The 19329-nt window shown below is 36.8% G+C and overlaps 2 protein-coding genes across 2 annotated transcripts; both read left to right on the top strand.

The window, feature by feature from the left end:
* The first annotated feature begins 36 nt into the window (after positions 1 to 36).
* LOC128520697 (sodium-dependent neutral amino acid transporter B(0)AT3-like) lies at positions 37 to 8610 on the top strand. The gene is made up of 12 exons (XM_053495053.1): positions 37 to 335; positions 1965 to 2105; positions 2292 to 2429; positions 3535 to 3716; positions 3807 to 3917; positions 4314 to 4426; positions 4716 to 4844; positions 4932 to 5088; positions 6973 to 7177; positions 7318 to 7477; positions 7816 to 7978; positions 8176 to 8610. The coding sequence occupies exons 1-12, from the start codon at positions 155 to 157 to the stop codon at positions 8368 to 8370; spliced, it is 1875 nt and encodes a 624-aa protein (XP_053351028.1). The 5' UTR covers positions 37 to 154; the 3' UTR covers positions 8371 to 8610.
* Positions 8611 to 10690: 2080 nt separating this feature from the next.
* si:ch211-254p10.2 (solute carrier family 40 member 1) lies at positions 10691 to 17184 on the top strand. Its single transcript, XM_053494080.1, has 9 exons — positions 10691 to 10699; positions 11565 to 11649; positions 12286 to 12353; positions 12455 to 12614; positions 13725 to 13840; positions 13984 to 14110; positions 14580 to 14834; positions 15019 to 15684; positions 16925 to 17184. Exons 1-9 carry the CDS (start codon positions 10691 to 10693, stop codon positions 17182 to 17184), a joined length of 1746 nt encoding a protein of 581 aa, XP_053350055.1.
* The last annotated feature ends 2145 nt before the right edge of the window (positions 17185 to 19329 follow it).

A 19329-nucleotide genomic window follows, 5' to 3' on the forward strand; every position in this document is an offset into this window, starting at 1 on the left:
GGACTGAGCAAAAGTAGCAAAGCTCCTCCCCTTCTTCTTAGGAAAAAAACCCCCAGAAATTGTCAAGGTAAAAAGAAGCGAGAGCTGGTGTAAAGAGGAAATGACAGTCAGATCTGGCCTCTCAAGTCATCTGTGAAGTGAAGTGAAGTGAAAGATGGATGGAGCTCAGAGTGGCAAAGACATCGAGCTGAACCAAGCTCAAGGGGAGGCCGGTCAGACTGATGAACGCCCCAAATGGGACAATAAGGTTCAGTACTTGCTGACATGCATCGGATTTGCTGTTGGCTTGGGCAATGTATGGAGGTTCCCTTATTTGTGTCAGGTATATGGGGGAGGTAAGAGACTTTTGGACGTTTATTATATACAAAGCTGGGTTCAATTTAATGCTTGTTGTAATTTGACTTATTGTTCTTTATTGCTGAAAAAAACATGTTAGAAGGTTTCTTATTCTTGAAACTTGCAAAAGGTTTGTTAATGCTCATGGTAAAAACATTTATCCTTGAACATAACCATAACCATCAGTCATAAGTAATGCCATTTCATTTTAGAAACCCACGTTAGATATAATTCATTTTGCTGATGATACACATTTTTAAAAATATTCAATCAAGTTGTATAAAATTAAATAAATTTCTCTTTTTCTGGATATTATTATAAAATAAATCAATATCTAGACAATTTTGAAAATTTAAATCGGTCTTAATAACTCTAATTAGGAGTTCGGTTTAATAGTTGATCTTTTTTTTATTCAGAGATCCACATGAAGGCATTCTTAAGTCCATGCCGTTTCAGCGTCATAATATATAATACAGAGGCAGCTCATGCTAAGCATAAAGTCAGCCATGATGCATAGTAGTCACACATTGTGCTGTGCTGAGAGGAAATTGTGGTTAGCAACACAGCTATTAAAATCATCAAAACGCATTTCAGACATTCTGCACTTGCTACTGAGAAGCTGATAAAACACTTACTTCGAAGAAATATAACTTTTTTTTTAAGAATCACACAGTCCATTCAAATAAATATAAATGGACTTACAGTAAAGGAGCATTCAATGTATATCTGACAAATCTACCCTTTTTTGTAATAAATAAAAGAAACAAAAACAGTATATAGTATTTAAAAGCAAAGTAACACTGATAGCAACTCCATATTTGCTTGCGTGAGGAATAAAACTGTTAATGTACTTGTCATATCATCATTTATCATTTTTATATTAAAGAAGAGTGTAGCTAAGGGGAAAAAATCTAAAAGGCTTTAATGCTGCCACCCATGTGATCTATTTATACGTAACATACAGAACTATGGAGGAAACACTCACATACGCACACTAACACACAAAAACCTCAAAGGTTTTTTTCGGCATACTTTTTAATGTACAAAAGATATCACTATCCGAACCCTTTATATGAAGAGATATGGCTTTAATGCATGTGATGTTTGCACTTCCATGACCTTTCATACAGTGAATAACAGCTTTTTGTTGAGATTAAATATAAGTACAGTGTGTTTATATATATACAGTAGGTAAAGATAGAGACCAGGTTTACCCATGGCACTGTACAGTACATCAGAACATGACAAAACCTTTATTACTGGATCCATGCATACTGCACTATACTGTATTTATTATACTGAAGTCCAGTCAGTTACTTAGTGAACGTGCTCGGAGTTAAAATTGGCATAAAATGAATGTAGCCTTTAAACAGAAAAAGCTTTCATTCCAATGGTTTATGCCACCAAGAGTTAAAAATCAACTCAGTAAGACTACAGGTTTTCAGAGACATGAGATCTTCCAAGAACAAAAGCGCACCGCATATCATGCTCAGTTAGACGAAAACAAGGATAACATTAAAAAAAAAGTCAAGGTTAGCATGATAACTAAAAGCATGATCACTAAAAATCTTCTGGTTTGCCATTGTATAAAGTCCATGAAAAAATTCAGTGTTGTATTTTCTATTTAGGGGCGTTTCTGATCCCGTACCTCATAGCGCTGGTGTTTGAGGGGCTTCCACTTCTTCATATGGAGCTAGCTATTGGTCAGAGGCTCCGCATGGGCAGCATAGGAGTTTGGAACTCAATCTCACCTTATCTAGGAGGAGTAGGTGGGTACTCTTTGTCTTATGAAAGGACTGTGTGCACAGTGGTCATGGACTTACGGTATGAGTACTGTAACTGAGTGATTTTGTCATCAGTGTGTGGAATCCAGTAATTATTCATGTTTGTGTGATTGTGTCTGTTTAATGATGTTGTAATTAACTGATTTAGTGTGTGTGTGTGTGTGTGTGCAGGTGTGGCTTCTATGACTGTATCATTTTTGATCGGTTTGTTTTACAACACTATACTGGCCTGGGTTTTGTGGTATTTCTTCCATTCATTCCAGAACCCACTGCCATGGGAGTCATGCCCAGTCTACAACAATAACACTGGTAAGACATACTGTAACAGTATCACAGCAGTACACTTAAGCAAGGGAAACAGTTTTCATCTAGTTCTCAAAGTGGGGTCGTTGCTGAATAGGCTGGGAATCTATCATTTTTAAAACTATTTAAAACTATTATCAAAGCTATTCTATTAATTATCATACAATTAAAACGATTAGTCAAATATTTTAATAATTGGATTATATATATATATATATATATATATAAAATAAAGTGTTTTTAAGATGGCATCAAAACTTTTAGCAGTACGTCGATTAAAGTCACTGAAGTGCAGGATCACATACATCAATCTGTATTGTTGATGACATACAGTACATTATATGGCCAAAAGTATGTGGACACCCAGCATTCCCCCCCCATAAAGAAGCCTTCCATAAATCTTTACATGCCACAAATTCAGAACCATGTGATTATACTATATAGAGCACTTTGAAAGCTGTAGCATTTGAGGTTTGCCTTCAGTGACATTAAAGGGCCCAAACCTGTTTCAGTATGACAATGTTTAGTACCTGTGCACGAGGAGATATTTTAAAATACATGGTTTGTCAAGGTTGGTGTGGAAAAACTTTAGTGGTCTGACTAAACCACAACCACATCTTTAGTATAAACTGTATTACTGACTGCATTTGGCCTACTCGACTGACAATAGTGCCTAACCTTGCTAACGTTCTTGTGGCTGAATGAACACAAATCCCTACAGCCATGCTTCAAAATCTTGTGAAAAGCCTCCTTGAATGAGGTTGCTATAATAGCATACAGATCAATTGAATTTTTACATACGTATTATGAATGCACAGATGTTATATTGTGTAATTTATGTAGACATTCAGTAGCACGTTTAAATATGTGAACTATAACCTGAACCTGGATATACAGTAGGAATATAGAAATATTTAAAAAAGAAAAAGTAACAAGGAACAATTATAGTAGAGATTGCTTTAAATACGATTAAAAGAAACTTACAATACAAAAAATATCTATTTTATCTTACATGTTTCTTGTGAGTTAAATTGTTCGAAACTTTTAAACCCATGATTTAATTTCTGTCTAATGAGAGTGCTATATTTATAAATGTTTCATGTTCTTGCAGACATCGTAGAAGAATGTAAGAAGAGCACTCCAGTGAACTACTTCTGGTACAGAGAGACACTAAATATCACTTCAAGCATTTCGGTTAATGGGGGCCTTCAATGGTGGCTAGTGGTGTGTCTGGCTTCAGCTTGGTGTATTGTCTATATCTGCTTCATTCGAGGCATCGAGACCATTGGCAAGGTGGAGACCTTTATCTTAATTGCATTATTCAATTAATCATTTACATGTTTGTTAATCGAACTTTAAATTGACCTGTCATTCTGGGTGCAGGCTGTGTATGTCACAGCTACCTTCCCATATCTTGTACTCACCATCTTTCTGGTCCGGGCATTGACTCTGCCTGGAGCTACTATTGGATTGCGTCACCTCTTTACACCCAAAGTAAGTTATGCATTTTTCTTAGCTATTACACACTTTTGCTAGGGACTAGCTAGTTAGTGCCATGTAAATTAAGCTAGCTCACGCCTTTGCCATGAAAGTAGATTTGGTAATAGTATTTACCCATTTAATCAATAGTCCAGACCCATACCCACTGAGCGTAGTGTAGATCAGCTTATCTGGATCCCTGGCAAAGAATTATATGACATACCATATATTAAAATTTTCTAGACATTGAGTTTCCTGATGTTGCTCATGTTAAAAAAGTAGAGGAGAACTCTTAATTGCTCTGAAAGTGGGTTATAACCACATGTGCAACCACTGTGCATAAATAAAATCTTTCATGTATGTATGTCTGTTTCTGACCTTTCAGTGCTTTTTTTTTTTTTCTTCTGACAGTGGGAAACACTAAAAAACCCAAATGTGTGGTTGGATGCAGCAACCCAAATATTCTTCTCTCTGTCTCTTGCATGTGGAGGTCTCATTGCATTTTCCAGCTATAACCCGCAAAAGTAAGCTATACCACACAAGAAAGTATACACTTTACATACAGTACTCTCTTATATGTTGCTTACATAATTTATAACATATGCACTGTAATGCTGTAATACACTTCATGTCATTGAAATAAACAGATTAGCAGACATTATTATCTGCAGAGACAAAAATGTAAAGAAAATGAGAAAAACAGGAGTTTAATCATTTACCACTGCAAGGTCAAATGGTAAAACAACAGTAACAACTTACTATTAGCAAATTAAATTAAATGAGTAATTACTTTATTTATTTATTTATTTTCAGAAACAACTGTGAACGAGATGCTCTTATTGTTGGCTGCATCAACAGTGCTACCTCAATTTTTGCATCAATCCCCATTTTTTCTATCCTTGGTTTTAAAGCATTGTCAAGCTATAATGAGTGTGTGCAAAGGTAAGTGATGCACAATGTCATCAGGGATAAAGTTAAAAACATTTTTTTGTAAACAGTTTTGCATTTCCTTGTTTCTTGTTTACACAGTAATATCATGGATTTGAAAAATGCTTTTGATATTCCGGATATGAATATAACAGAAGCAAATTATGAGGAGTGGCTTACAAAACTTAATGCTACAAATACACAAGCGGTGCACATGCTAAATCTGACGACTTGCAATCTCCAAACGTTGCTTGATCAGGTATTATTACACGCATCAAAATAATGAGTTCATCCTGGATAGCAATTAAATGCCAATATGTAAATAAAGTACAGTGAAACCTTGGATTGCGAGTAACACAGTTTGTGAGTGTTCCGCATGACAAGCAAAGTTTTTTTTTCTTTGACTCGAAAAACAAACAAGTCTTGGTTTACGAGTACCTAGTACTATGTATCACAAATGCACTTCTTGTTTTGACGCTGATCGCCACGTGATCACAACTGAGCCAATGTTTTTTCTCTCTCTTGCGCTGCAGAATTGTTTGTAATCGTCTCCCCTGCTGGGTCTTAGTGCACATCTCTCACTGGTATAATCAACATGCGTGTATGCGTGTACTGTTTACTATAACACTATGGCCACGTGTGTGTGCGTAAAACATCTTTTATTTTGTGTTTGTATGCGTGTGTGTACAGCGTGTGTACTGTTTATTATAACACGTGTGTGCGCCTGCGTAACGCAAAAAAAAAGTCTCATTAGAAAGGTCTTTGTTAGTGTGCGTGAAACTCAAATAAGAGACGAGAAAGTGTTTATACTTACCCCCAGAAAACTGTGTGCAACTGTGTAAGAGAGAAGAGGGGGGGGTCTGATTCCTCCTCTCTTCTTACTTTAGCTTCACACACAAACACACACACACACACACACACACACATACACACAGACAGCATCTGCGCACATAAACAGAAACACTATCTATCAGGATTTATTTGTACTTTTTTAAAGGTAAAGTGCAGGTTAATTTGTTTTATTTTTACTTTATATTTTATTAATTTATTTGTTATTAGTTACTTTTATGTATTTATTTTTTTGGGCTGTGAAACAAATAATTTGAGTTTCCATTATTTCTTATGGGGGAATTCGCTTTTATGTATGAGTGTTTTGATGTACGCACCTACTTCCAGAACAAATTATGCTCATAATTCAAGGTTCCACTGTAGTGTAATATGCCCTAATACAAAGCAAATAAAATTCCCCTAGCAGTAGGCTCTAATGATTTTTATATGATTTATTCCACAGCAAATTACCAACGACATCTTTTAATGTATTAATGAATGAAATATTATGCTTTTAACCATTAATTGTTAAACTTAATATTACGATTATTTTTATATATTATTATTTAATATTACATTAGGCTGGCAGTTAGCAGGATAGAATATCAATCTTGTAGGAAAGGCTGTTTCCTCAGCTTTTTGCCATGTAGTTGCTTTTATTTTGCAAAATATTGAGGATTTCAAAGGGAATTAACAATCTTACACATTTTCCTGTTTTTTTGTTTATCAAAAATGCAGGTGGAAAAAGCCTAATAAGGGTTAGAATTCCATGATACGGCCCAAAACATGGACATTTCCAGTCTCTATATTCTGATTGGCTGGGAAAATACACTTTCCCTAAGGGGTTCATTGTTTAGCTACAGACAATAAAATAGTGAGTTTGGGAAATAAATGAAATAGAAAACCTTCATGACTTGTAAAAAAAAGAGTAATAGGTTAATTAATGTCTGCCCAATTAGATTTAAGAATTCTACAAAGCTGTAGTATTACTGTATATATTTTAGCAGTTTCTTAAAAAGAAAACTCCTACTTTCACAAATCTGGCCTTTATGGAAGAGTGGCAAAGAGAAAGCCATAAGAAGTCTAATTTGTAGTCGCACATGACTTGTTGCTGTATTTATAATAAGATTAAAACTACACACAGGTGGACTCAATTTACTGATTAGGTGACTTCTGAAGGCAATTGGATTTTAATAAGGGGTATTAGAATAAAGGGGGCTGAATACAAATGCATGACACACTTTTCAGATATTTTTTTGTAAAAGAAGTTGAAAAATTTTACCAAGATGTTTTTCTTATGTTTGTTGTCCCTTAGAGTGCCTCGGGCACAGGGTTGGCTTTCATTGTGTTTACAGAGGCAGTAATAAAGATGCCAGGTTCCCAGGTGTGGGCCGTGCTCTTCTTTATTATGCTCTTCAGTCTTGGCCTTTCGTCAATGTTTGGCAATCTGGAGGGCGTTTTGACCCCTCTGCTGGACCTGCATCTTATACCGAAGTGCATTCCTAAGGAGATATTCACAGGTAAATAGAAAGCCAGGGGCCCCATAAAGTGGATAATCATTTTACCTAAAATGTTCAGAAAAATTCTGAACGGTTAGGTTAGCAGTTGATGTAATCATGAAAATGTTTTGTCTACAAACTAAATCGTGATCTCTTTGTAGGTGTAATATGCATGGTTTCATTTTTGGTGGCACTTATATTCGCGATGGGATCAGGAAATTACTGGCTGGCCATCTTTAATAACTACGTAGGTTCCTTGCCTCTGCTAGTCATCGCATTTTTCGAGATCACAGCCGTGATCTACATCTATGGTGCAAACAGGTGCTTGTTAAATTATTCATTAATTAATTGTATTCAGAGTAAGTCCATACTAGGATGTGCTTTTATTTCACTATACACATCATGTACGTAACATTTTTTGTAAAATTATATCCTGCCAAGACCACATACACTACAGTCAGTTTATTTGTATGAAAATGCCATTATTGAATAAAATCACAGAATATTAAAATATTAAAATATATTTATTATTAAACAATAATTTCTATGGTGTATTAATCATAATAAAATGTTTATAAATGATATTAACTAATTCTATAGAAAGAATAGAAGAATAAAAGAATAATCATCTGCTTTACTTTATGTTTTCACCTTCTCAGGTTCAGTGATGATATAGAGTGGATGACAGGGCGAAGACCCAACCTGTACTGGCAAGCTACATGGAGGGTAATCAGTCCTTTGATGCTGCTGGTGGTCTTCCTGGCTTATGTGGTGGTACAGGCACAAGAAAACCCCACTTATGAAGCATGGAATCCATCTTATGTAAGAATACTCTTAATACACAGCTAACATGGAGATAATAAATGCCATTAATCTTTCAGCACATAGACATAAATTAAACAGTGCAATAATGTCTAAAAAATTTGGAGTGGTGCTGTCAATATGTATGTGACATGAATTACAAATATTAAGATTTTTGATTCTCATATTAATGATGTATTTTTTTTTTACTCTCCCAGGAGAAATTTCCTGCTCCACAAATCCTGGAATATCCTGGCTGGGTCTACACCATTTGCATTCTCTTGGCTGCTATTCCCTCCTTACTTATTCCACTTTGGGCATTCTATCAGTTAATAAAATGGTTAAATAAGTATCTTTCAGACATACAAACTAAAACATGTTATAATAATGAAGGGTATGAGGTGGAAACATAAGCATTCTAATTGAATTTAACTTTTTAAAACGCACATTATTTCTTCCTAAAGGAAAACTTACCAGTTGAGAAATCTTCAAAAAGGATATCCTGACACCAAAATACTATAACCAATTGTATCTATTGTTTTTGAATTCAACACATATTTGATGTTTATGAAATAACGTAAATGGACCATTCTATGTAAAATATTTTTTTAAATTCTAGAGGTTACTGTGCAATAAAAACCTGGATGTTGCAACATGCTTTGTAAATGTTTATTGTAACAGATTTAAGGTGTTTTATAATATTTCTGTATGTGTTTAAAAAATACAAGAGATTTGAGTTGCTCACACAGGTTTGCTTTAAAAGAGTAATAAAATATTTGGTCGCTGAATGAACTTGTCCTGGTGTACTTCCGTGTCTGATAAGACAGATCTGTTTGTTCTGGTTATGATGCAAGCTATGATTGCTATGATACAAGGAAAAGGTACTGTATTTCCTAAATGATACCATTAGAGAAAATCCATGTTGTGGAAAGTTTTCTCAAAACTTTAATACATCACTCTACATGGTATTCACTTCAGATGACTCATTGAAACCACTTAAATTTGGGGTTAAGTATAACCCTCTTAAATAATTTAAACCTATAAAACTCCATTTTGTTTCAAAATATTAAAATGAATTAAGTTCAGGCCAGAAAGGAGAAAAAACAGGATGTGGGATATCACCGTATGTTGACGAGACTACCGATATATCAGTAGTACAGAAGAGATGTGAGTAAGAGCTTATGGAAACGCTATCTATTTGCTGTGTTGCTGATAATTTAGATAACAGCATTCATTAAACAGTAGAGCAGTTGAGCTGTATTATTACTCTCTGTGTTATCTATTAGTCTTGGTCAAAGAGAGATTAAAACAAGCACCATGAGTTTAACTTAAATTAATGATAAGCCATAGCAGACAAAAACTAGCTTAAAAAATTAAATTAAAACCTACTGCAAAGTAACAAAAAGTTGCAAAATATAACTATTTCACAATCTTTCCAAACGTGTGTGTGTGAGTTACTTGAATTAGTAGCAGACACTTAAGTGCAAGAAGAGGAAATAGGGGTATAAATCATAATACAATAAATAGGGATAATAATAATAATAATAATAATACAATTTATTAAAAAAAAAGACAGTAATATCCCAAGCAGTTGTTGCAAGGCAGAAAAAAAATAACTGTTTTATAGATACCGCCTAAAGTGGAAGCTCATTAAATCTCTATAGAAGGAATAAAGACACAAGGGGACTCTCATTCCACTGCTTGTTTGTAATGCTCAGGGGTTGTCAGTGACATTGTCTCTTCTGATGTCACATGCTCTGGAATATGCTGCCTTTGTCAGACTGGATGCCCTGTTTTGCTTTTCTGGCACTTTTTTATACAATGATGTCCTCATACACTGTTATGTTAGCAGTACTACTATGACTGCATGTTCACAGGTCTGTGTCCACATCCATGTAGCGGGAACACATGGCAAAGACACTATACACTTGACCCAGGACTTGGATGTAAAGCAGAAACAAGTTTGAGCACTCTCATATTCAAAAAGGTGACTTGCCCGAACTTCAAGGATTGTTCTTTGGCTTTTTATGCTTGAGGTAAATTATGAAATTAAGCTGTTTTATTTATTTATTTATTATTAACAATGTACATCACATAACTATCCTTAAAGAATATTATTATCATATGATTTAACATATGTACGGTATGTATGATATGCATGTAACATAAAAACGTAACAAAGAAAGGTAAGCATGTATAGCTTGCCATCTACATCAAATAATACTTATTTAACGTTAATTTAAAATATATATAAAGAAACAAACAAACTAATAAAAAAAATGGGAAAAGTTTATAATTGACACTTTCTCCCGTTTCCAAGTGTTTTTGTCTTTTATCAGTAAACCACTGTAAAAATGTACATTAAGATGTTTCCACTGTGGCCAATGTTACTCATTTTACTTAATGATGATATTAACTTATTTCATGCAAGTCTTGATTAATTATTATATATATTTTTTTTAGAAAAAACTCATTATACTGTACATATTACATTATTTAATGTTTTTACAAACATATTTACTGTTAAACTGGTAGGCAGGTGGTTTTTTTGTCACGAGTGTGTGGTTGAATTGTGTGTTGTATACACCAATTAGCAATAAATTGAACAAAAAAAAAATACCTGCCTACCATTGTGTAGTTCACAGTTGGGCCTACTGAACTCCACAATCCCTCTGAAGGTGTGCTGTGGTATCTAGCTCCAGAAAATCCCTTAAGTTGCATGATTAGGCCTCCATGGATCAGGTTTGTTTCTCCAGCAAAATTCAGGAAAATTTACCTTAGGGTGCTTTAATCCTGCTAAAAGGGGTTTGTCATTAGAGAACATCTTTGCCATAAATGGGTCCATCTGGTCTGCAATAATATGTAGGTAGGTGTTATTCACCAAAGTAACATCTACACCTACACCTAAGAATTCCCAGCAGAACATTGCCCAAAACATCACATTGTATCTGCTGTCTTGCTTTCCTCCCATAGTGCATCCTAATGCCATTTTAATGCCATCTTTTCCCCAGGAAAATGCACCTAGCCATCGTCATGATGTAAAATAAAATATGATTCAGTACACCAGGCCACCTTATTTTATTGCTCCATGGCTTACATGCTTACCATAGGGTATTTTGGTGGTGGTCAGGGGTCAGTATGGGCACTCTAACCAACCTGCAGCCACACAGGCCCATACACTGCACACAGCCATGCACTGGGTGTTCTGACACCATCTAATTGTCAGCATGAACTTCAGAAATGTGTGCTACAGTAGCACTGGGATCAGACAAGACTTGCTAGCCTTTGCTCGTCATGTACATCAATGAGCCTTGAGTGCTCCATTGCCCTGTTTTCGATTGTCTCTCCTTGGGACCACTGCATACTGGGAACACCCACAAGACTTGCCGTTTGTTTATGTTCTGAACCCGTCATCCAGCCATCACAATGTGGTCATTGTTAAAGTCGCACAGATTCATACGCTTGCCTATTTGTGCTGCTTTCCACAGATCAACTCTGTGTGTGTGTGTGTGTGTGTGTGTGTGTGTGTGTGTGTGTGTGTTACATCTGTCCGGAGTTTATGCCATGGCAGGTTGAAAGCTGTATATATATTTGTATTTGAAACCAGATTTACCTGTGTGATGGTGTAATGATGGAGAACGAGAACAGTGACCTCAAAGTAGCACAAGAAAAGAAGAGTATGTGTAAGTCAGGTAAGACATTTCAACCAGCCAAACACAAGTACTGTAGACAGTAGCATTCATTAAATGTCAATATTACTTAGCGTTTTATGTGTCTATTGCATGGGTTTCCTCTGGATCCTCCACCTTTTTTTTACAACTTAAAAACATGCTTATAGGATTACTCTAAACGGACTACTCTAAATCTCAAATCTGTGGTACAGTATATTCCTCCCCTGAGGCCATTTTTACCAGGCTTCTGTTCCAATGAGACCTTCCTGAGTATTGATAAAATGAATGTAATGACATACTTTTCCAGGTAGGGTAATGAAGAATAATATTTGATATGAATAAATAAATAGCAAAGACTGTAATAAAAAAAAATGTGACCCATTATATCAAGTTAAGTATTAAGTCACACATTATAGTTTTGTGCTATATATGGCCAATAGAGTGGAGTAGGCCCTCCTTGTAAACAAATTGCCCTGGCCATAACTCAGCAACTTGGCATGAGACCACAATAAACATGGTAGCAAAATAGAGCTTACTGACCAGGAATCTGAAAATGTTAATTTAAATCACCTTAAATGTGACTTAACACATGATTTGGTGTGTGAGGTCATAAATAATAAAAAACAACCAAACAAACCCAAACTCTCTGACTCTCAGGATCTGCACTCAGCTACCTCAAAGGTCCCAAGTTCCTTATTTATGTCAGTGGAGCTTTGAAAACGTGGGTAAGAAGTCACTTTGAAATTGAATATTCCTTGTTTATTCTCTGCTTTATTTGTTATTACTCTCTGCTGTATTTATTTTCTGGGCTGTCTCTCTCTGCCAGGGTGATCGTATGTGGCACTTTGCCATTTCTGTCTTTCTGATTGAGCTGTATGGACATAACTTACTGTTAACTGCTATCTTCGGGCTGGTGGTGGCTGGTTCTGTCCTTTTATTGGGTGCTCTAATTGGGGACTGGGTGGACCGTAATCCAAGAAACAAAGGTATTATTTTGGTTAAATTTGACCTCTGTCATTATAGCTTGCATTTGAGTCTAAATCTTTCTGTTATCAAATTGATGTGCAATGCCTTGCAAAAGTATTCCCCTGCTTAAATCAGTTGCCATCAGAATCAATTAACAGTCAGTAAACAGTGAAAGAAGACATTAGTCAGCAACAAAGAAGTGGGGTAACGGAAAAAGCTGGATAGATCCATAAGATGTATGTGATCGTAGCACAGAGACTTTTAAAAAAAATGGGCTTTACTGGGTATGGTAAGATTTAAATAATCGTTAGTTGCAGCCCCACTCTCCTTTGATGACACCAAAACTTTTTGGCCTTGTTACAAAGCAATACCACACAGTGAAGCGTAGTATTGGTAACAAGAAGCTGTGGGGGATGTATTTCTTTAGCAGACCCTGAAAAACTGTAAAGAGGTGGGCCATTTCCCAAAAAGAATGTACCAAAAATATCAGGATATACAGTAGATATGGAAAGCTGGTAAGGACATATACTTTTGGAGTTTCAATTGCAGTCTAAGGGCCCTATTACAACTCCAACAAAGACATGAAGTTCCCACAGTGTCCTAAAAATATTAAAGAGAGCAGCAGGAGTCTAAATGTAAAATATGCAAGTATGAAGTAGCCATGTCCCTGTCAGGTTCTCAATCCCGCTATCACATTGTCACCAATTTCCTATCACGAATTCATATTATTTATTACAATAAATATTAACATTTATGATATTATTATTAAATACTAAATTCTTTAAACATTACATAGACAAGTCGATAACCTGTTGCATGTGCACCGTAAATGTGGTAAGCACCAGAAGAAATAGTAATATAAACTTAATGTGTTCTTCTACAATGTACCATGGATCTACCATAGTCATTGCGCAAGCCTGGAGTTCTTACTGCTTTCGCCCAATGCTTTTGTGGACGTACAGTAGTGTAAATGTGGGACAGTGTGAAGGGGGCAAGGTTATTCTACAGTAACTGAGGGGGTGAATACTTATGCAACCAACCAATTTTTGCTTTTTTGCTTCATTAATGATTGCTTGACATTTGCTTGTTTTTTTAAGCACTAAAACAATTCTCTGTGTTCTTCACTGCAGTGGCACATGCATCTTTGTTCATTCAAAACATCTCAGTGACAATCTGTAGTATCGTGCTTATGTTGGTATTCTCATACAAAAAGTGGATTGAACAGGTCTGGTATGGTTGGTTAACTGTGAGTAACTATTGCTGTTTCTTTATATACTGTATTTATCTACTCTATGTGTTAATAATGATGTATTTTCTATTGAATCAGTACTGTTAATAAGATTTGCAGTTGCTTTAATGCTGCATGTGTTGTAACATGACTCACACAAGGTGGTTTGTTATATGGTGGTGATCGTCCTGGCAGATGTGGCAAACCTTGCCAGCACAGCCCTCAACATTTCCATCCAGAGAGACTGGATAGTGGTCATAACCGGCGATAACCGTGGCCATCTAGCTGGTAAGATTAGTATCCTAATGTATTCGAACTGTTTTGATAAAAACATATATACAGTACTTTGTAACAACCTAATATGCTGTGTGTTAGTGGTAGTTGCCTTGCACCTCCAGGGACCAGGTCCAGTTCCCGCCTTGGGTCTGTGTGCATGGAGTTTGCATGTTCTCCCCATGCATGGTGGGTTTCCTCCGGGTACTCCAGTTTCCTCCCACAGTCCAAGGACACGTAGGTTAGGCTTATTGGCATTCCCAAATTGCCCATATTGTGAGAATGAGCGTGTGTTTGTGTGCCCTGTGATGGATTGGCAATCCAGTCCACGGTGTACCCTGCCTTGCGCCCTAAGTCTCCTGGGATAGGCTCCAAGTCCCCTACGACCCTGTATACAAGAAAAAAGGGTATAGACAATGAGTGAGAATATGAGCTTTTTTTGAACATATACTATATAAATTAAATTGCTCTAATGCCACTGTAGGGATGAACGCCACAATGCGACGGATTGACCAAGTGACCAACATTTTGGCTCCGCTGACTGTGGGTCAGGTCATGACCCTGGCATCCAATGTGGTGGGTTGTGGCTTCATTTTAGGCTGGAATCTGGTCTCCTTGATTGTGGAGTTTGTCTTCCTCTCTAGAGTCTATCATACTGTACCAGCACTTTCAGTCAAACTCCCTGTAGAAGAGGAGCAGTGCTATCTGGAGAGGAGGAAGGAAAGGAAGAATTCACCAGGTAAGGAGTTCATCCACATTAACATGATGATACATTACGAAGACTTGCTCTCTGTTCTCAAACAGACAAGGTAAATTAAGTCAGAGGCATTGTTTGAACAGTGTAAAAAAGATTATTTTTAAGGATTTGTAACCTCACAGCATTTTTATGAGAGTAGTGACTGTTTTTCTTCTTCATCCTGCAGGTGAGAGTTCAATAAGGCGAACAGAATCCTTGGCTAGGAAAAGCATGGGTGTGCATTTGAGAGAAAGTACCAGCCTGCCACCATGTCTGCCACACCTGCAGAGACTCCTTGGCACCTGCAGGAAAGGCTGGAGAGCTTATTACCGGCAGTCTGTGTTCCTGGCAGGTCTGGGCCTGGCCTTTCTTTACACCACTGTGCTGGGCTTTGACTGCATCACCACAGGTTATGCATATACGCAAGGTATCAGTGGATCCCTTCTCAGCTTGCTCATGGGTGTTTCGGCCATGGCTGGCCTACTGGGTACGGTTCTGTTCACCAATCTTCGCAGGGCCTATGGCCTGGTCAAAACGGGCTTGATTTCCAGCTGCCTCCATCTGTCCTGCCTGCTGTTATGCGTGTGCTCTGTGTTTGCCCCTGGCAGCCCTATGGATCTTAGCATGCTAAAAGAGTCTAATGGTTCATACATAGGAGGGATGAATGGAAGAGGACACAGCAGACATGGATACATGCTGCTGTGGGGCAAAAGCCTGCCTCTGGTGCCTGACCGCTCCTCAATTCACTGGACCAACAATACAGTTCTGTTTGAAAGTGCACCAACAGGGCCAGAACCTGAGTCTTATGTGTCCATCTCTCTTTTGTTCCTTGGAGTCATCACAGCCCGAATTGGTGAGAAAACTGGTTGTTTGGAGCATCCACTTTAAGCTTACGCCTTGACCACTTTGCATTTGGTGCTGATAGTGCCAAGAACTGAGATGTTTGTCATTTGTAAACATACAGACAGAACTGGTGCATTGGCATCTTTTGTGCAGAAGCTATTTGAGTTGGTGAAAACAAGAAAGATAAGAATAATAAAAGTAAAACTAACAGAAAATAACAGTAGAAGAAAGCTTTCAGACAATACACACTCTTACCATTATCCATCACTTTAATCTACCTATTGTATTTTTAAATAATAACCCAAAAATAAAGTCCCACAGTGACATTAAAAAGAACAAGAGGTACCCTCCAAAGCTCACAAAAGATCAAGACATAAACCAGATAGGCCTCCAAGCGACATGCGGCTAAATTAGTTCAAGGACTACCTGTAAAGACCTGGTCACTTCCTGCATATGTCGACAATTCCTTGTATTGTTCACACATGTAGGCTATGGGGTAGGGGAGAAAGATAAAAAGCTATCTCAGTTCATATGAAAAAACAAACAAACATATACTGTAAGCCCACCTAACCATGTGTATAAATGTGTGATTAGACAAGGGTAGTGCCTTTTAAGCATAATTCTTAAAGTACAGTATACATCTATAAATGTATATCAACTTATCACATAAGGAAACCACACCCATAGTGAAGCATGGTGGTAGAAGCATCATCTTTAGTCAATACAGAGAAAATCATAGATCACCAGATCTATTTTGGCACAGAATCTGCATCTGTTAAACAATTTACAGTAAGATGAAAAAAGTCACCCTTCAACCTGATGATGATTTAAAGCACAAACAAGGGTTAACAAAGGAAAGGATTCAGAAAAAGAAAAATATAACAAACATTTTGTAAAGTCTCATGCAGATATAATAATAATAATAATAATAATAATAATAATAATAATAATAATAATAATAAATACTGTATTACCTTTAATGAGCAAGCCTAAGATAACAGATGTAATCATTTTAATAAGTGCAGACTAGGATAAATGTACAGTATACAGGATAAAGCAGTATAGATGGTAAGTGAGAGAGCGAGTTATATGCTAAATTAGGAGGCTCTTCCTCAAAAACCTAAGTACTTTAATACCTAAATGCACTCAGTTATTAAACCTAGAGGTAATCTTTGCCATTGCATTGTTTTGCGCTTTTTACGTGGTCTATGACATGTTTATAACCGTATCTCTTGCTCTTCTCTTTATAGGCCTGTGGTCATTTGACCTAACCGTTACTCAGCTGCTGCAGGAAACCATCTATGAATCTAAGCGTGGTATTGTAAACGGAGTCCAGAGCTCTATGAACTACATGATGGATCTGCTCCATTTTCTCATGGTGATCTCTGCACCACAGCCGCAACACTTTGGTATTCTTGTGATCATCTCTGTGATGTTCATTACTGTAGGCCACGTCATGTACTTCTTGTATGCCCGGAAGGCTAAGAGGAAACAGTGGCTTGATACATAAACCGACACAAAGGTGCAGAACCTGAAATTAATGTGTATCATGCATGCTGCAGTAAAAATTTAACTACTACAGTTGCCTCAAAGACAATTAGTTTCACATCTGCCTCTTCAGCTGCCTGTCTTTAGGTGTTTAGCCACAGCTCCCCAGCTTTGGTGATTTTAGAATAGGAAACACTACCACCTCCTGGATGTTGATGGAAAATCCTGTAACTTTGTAAAGTGTTCTGAGTACTACTGTGTTTTTAAAGGGCCAATGGTGTTTTCTGAATTTAAATGCCACACCTTCACACTGTCATATAATCTCAGGATAAATGGTTGGATTCTACAGTAATCCTCAGTGGATGAATAGAATATGATACTTAATGCATTTGTGACTCAACCTCAAGTGTTTGATGTTAAATATCACGGGTCGATAAAATGAAAAGCTGCACTGTACATACGGTATCATGTGACAAGGATTTCTTACCTGTATAGCAACATATCAACAATAAATGCAGACCTTGATCTTTTTTACCAGCTCTTTGTATTACAGTACATATGCTTTATTGTCATAAAGCAGGTTTGTATAGTTCTGTGGAAAAAAACAACAACAACAGTGTTTACCAAACAGTCTATTCATCTCACTTAAAGTGATGTGTTTCTTTGAAGTTCTACTTGATTAAGATTGAATAATCCCTCAGCACATGTTTATGTTTAGGACACATATATACGTTTTGGTGTTTGCTTAGTTATTTTGTGTTCCAGTCATTTGCAGTATATAAACCTCATGTTTGAAATATATAAAGATATTGTACAAGGACACGTTATTAATATCTAGTAAGGATGTTATTACTATTTCCTTTTTTGATGTTTTGGAATATAGTAAGTCTTTTCAGTCCTAGATAGTTCCTTACTACTATTATTAACAAAAATCATTTGCATACAATTTTATTACACAGTCCCTTTATCCTTGGATTTCTTTACAATAGCTGGATAACACCCTCCAACAATACTCTAAGAAATATCCTCTCTAATGCCTTTACATCATTGCGAGAGGCAAAATTAATCTTATATATTCCGGTAATGATCCATATAACACGCCTCCAAATAAAGCCAATGCAGATAGACAGTTTAATTGTTGAAGCCAGACAAATCAGTTGTAGAAGAATGACTGGTGGTGAGGGATGTCACGGGTCATACCATCCTGTTTCCGACGGTGCTTCAACTCTTTACACCATTTCAGTGTTGGATTTATGTACTCTATAGTTTGTATGCTGCAGCATTGCTGTAATGGATGAGATTCTCTCAGCGAGGGAACTTGATGAGAAACAATATTTGTTCATGTTTGGTAATTGTTGTATGGTGAGATGCTTGTGACACTGTCAGAAGCACCACTGAGGCTAGTCTAAGGGCTGTAAACAGGCAGCTCATAAATTTTAGTCATGGAAAATGCTGTCTTGGGCCTTTTCTAGGATGTGGGTACTCAACTGCTTACCATAAGGCCATACGAGTCTGATGAAAGCACTAGTGATACTACAAAATTATTAACGGCAGACATACTGTATGTCCAAAGCATCCTGTTCATGCTTCATCATATTATTTATAACACTTGACACAAATACTTAGCATGGGTTAGTTGGGGATTGCCTAAATCCTCCAGTAAAGCTGTCAGTCAAGTCTTTGCATCATGGCATATAAAACCCTGCAGTCACAGGTGCAGTACAGAGAAGTGCATAGATGTGGGTTTGGGTGCCTGACCCAAGCCACAGAAATCTTTTGGAAGTTGATGTCACAGCTTGTTTTAACCTTCTTGATTTTTTGTCATAAACCATATTGCATTCCCAGATGCTGCCAAGATGGGTGGGGTTGTGGTTGGTAGAATGATGATGCCCCAAGTTGCACAGTGACAGCTTAGTGATTATTGATTTGGAGCTAAGATATGTTTGCAGACAGGTTATTGTAGTATTTATAGTTTGTTACCAGGTATGGATGTTTTTCTTGGGCCAAATCCTGATGTAAGCTAGGGTTCAAACTTGTCAGCTGAGCATGTGTGTTGGCACTGGGATCACTGAACCGTCAACCCACAAGATATCAGAATTATTCTAGATGATCAATGCTTTGGCAGTGGCCACAAAATCCACAGAATTGTGCTGTTTAAGGAGAAATT

The sequence above is a fragment of the Clarias gariepinus genome, chromosome 4 (assembly GCF_024256425.1).
Source record: "Clarias gariepinus isolate MV-2021 ecotype Netherlands chromosome 4, CGAR_prim_01v2, whole genome shotgun sequence".
NCBI lineage: Eukaryota > Metazoa > Chordata > Actinopteri > Siluriformes > Clariidae > Clarias > Clarias gariepinus.

What these genes read in the sequence shown, in the direction of transcription:
- si:ch211-254p10.2 (XM_053494080.1), top strand. An exon ending in GAAGAGTATGTGTAAGTCAG is followed by an intron (nt 11,650 to 12,285) that starts GTAAGACATTTC and finishes TCTGACTCTCAG; the next exon opens with GATCTGCACTCAGCTACCTC. An exon ending in CCGTAATCCAAGAAACAAAG is followed by an intron (nt 12,615 to 13,724) that starts GTATTATTTTGG and finishes TCTTCACTGCAG; the next exon opens with TGGCACATGCATCTTTGTTC.
- LOC128520697 (XM_053495053.1), top strand. Translation starts at nt 155, where the DNA reads ATGGATGGAGCTCAGAGTGGCAAAGACATCGAGCTGAACCAAGCTCAA. An exon ending in TCCAAACGTTGCTTGATCAG is followed by an intron (nt 5,089 to 6,972) that starts GTATTATTACAC and finishes GTTGTCCCTTAG; the next exon opens with AGTGCCTCGGGCACAGGGTT. An exon ending in TACATCTATGGTGCAAACAG is followed by an intron (nt 7,478 to 7,815) that starts GTGCTTGTTAAA and finishes TCACCTTCTCAG; the next exon opens with GTTCAGTGATGATATAGAGT.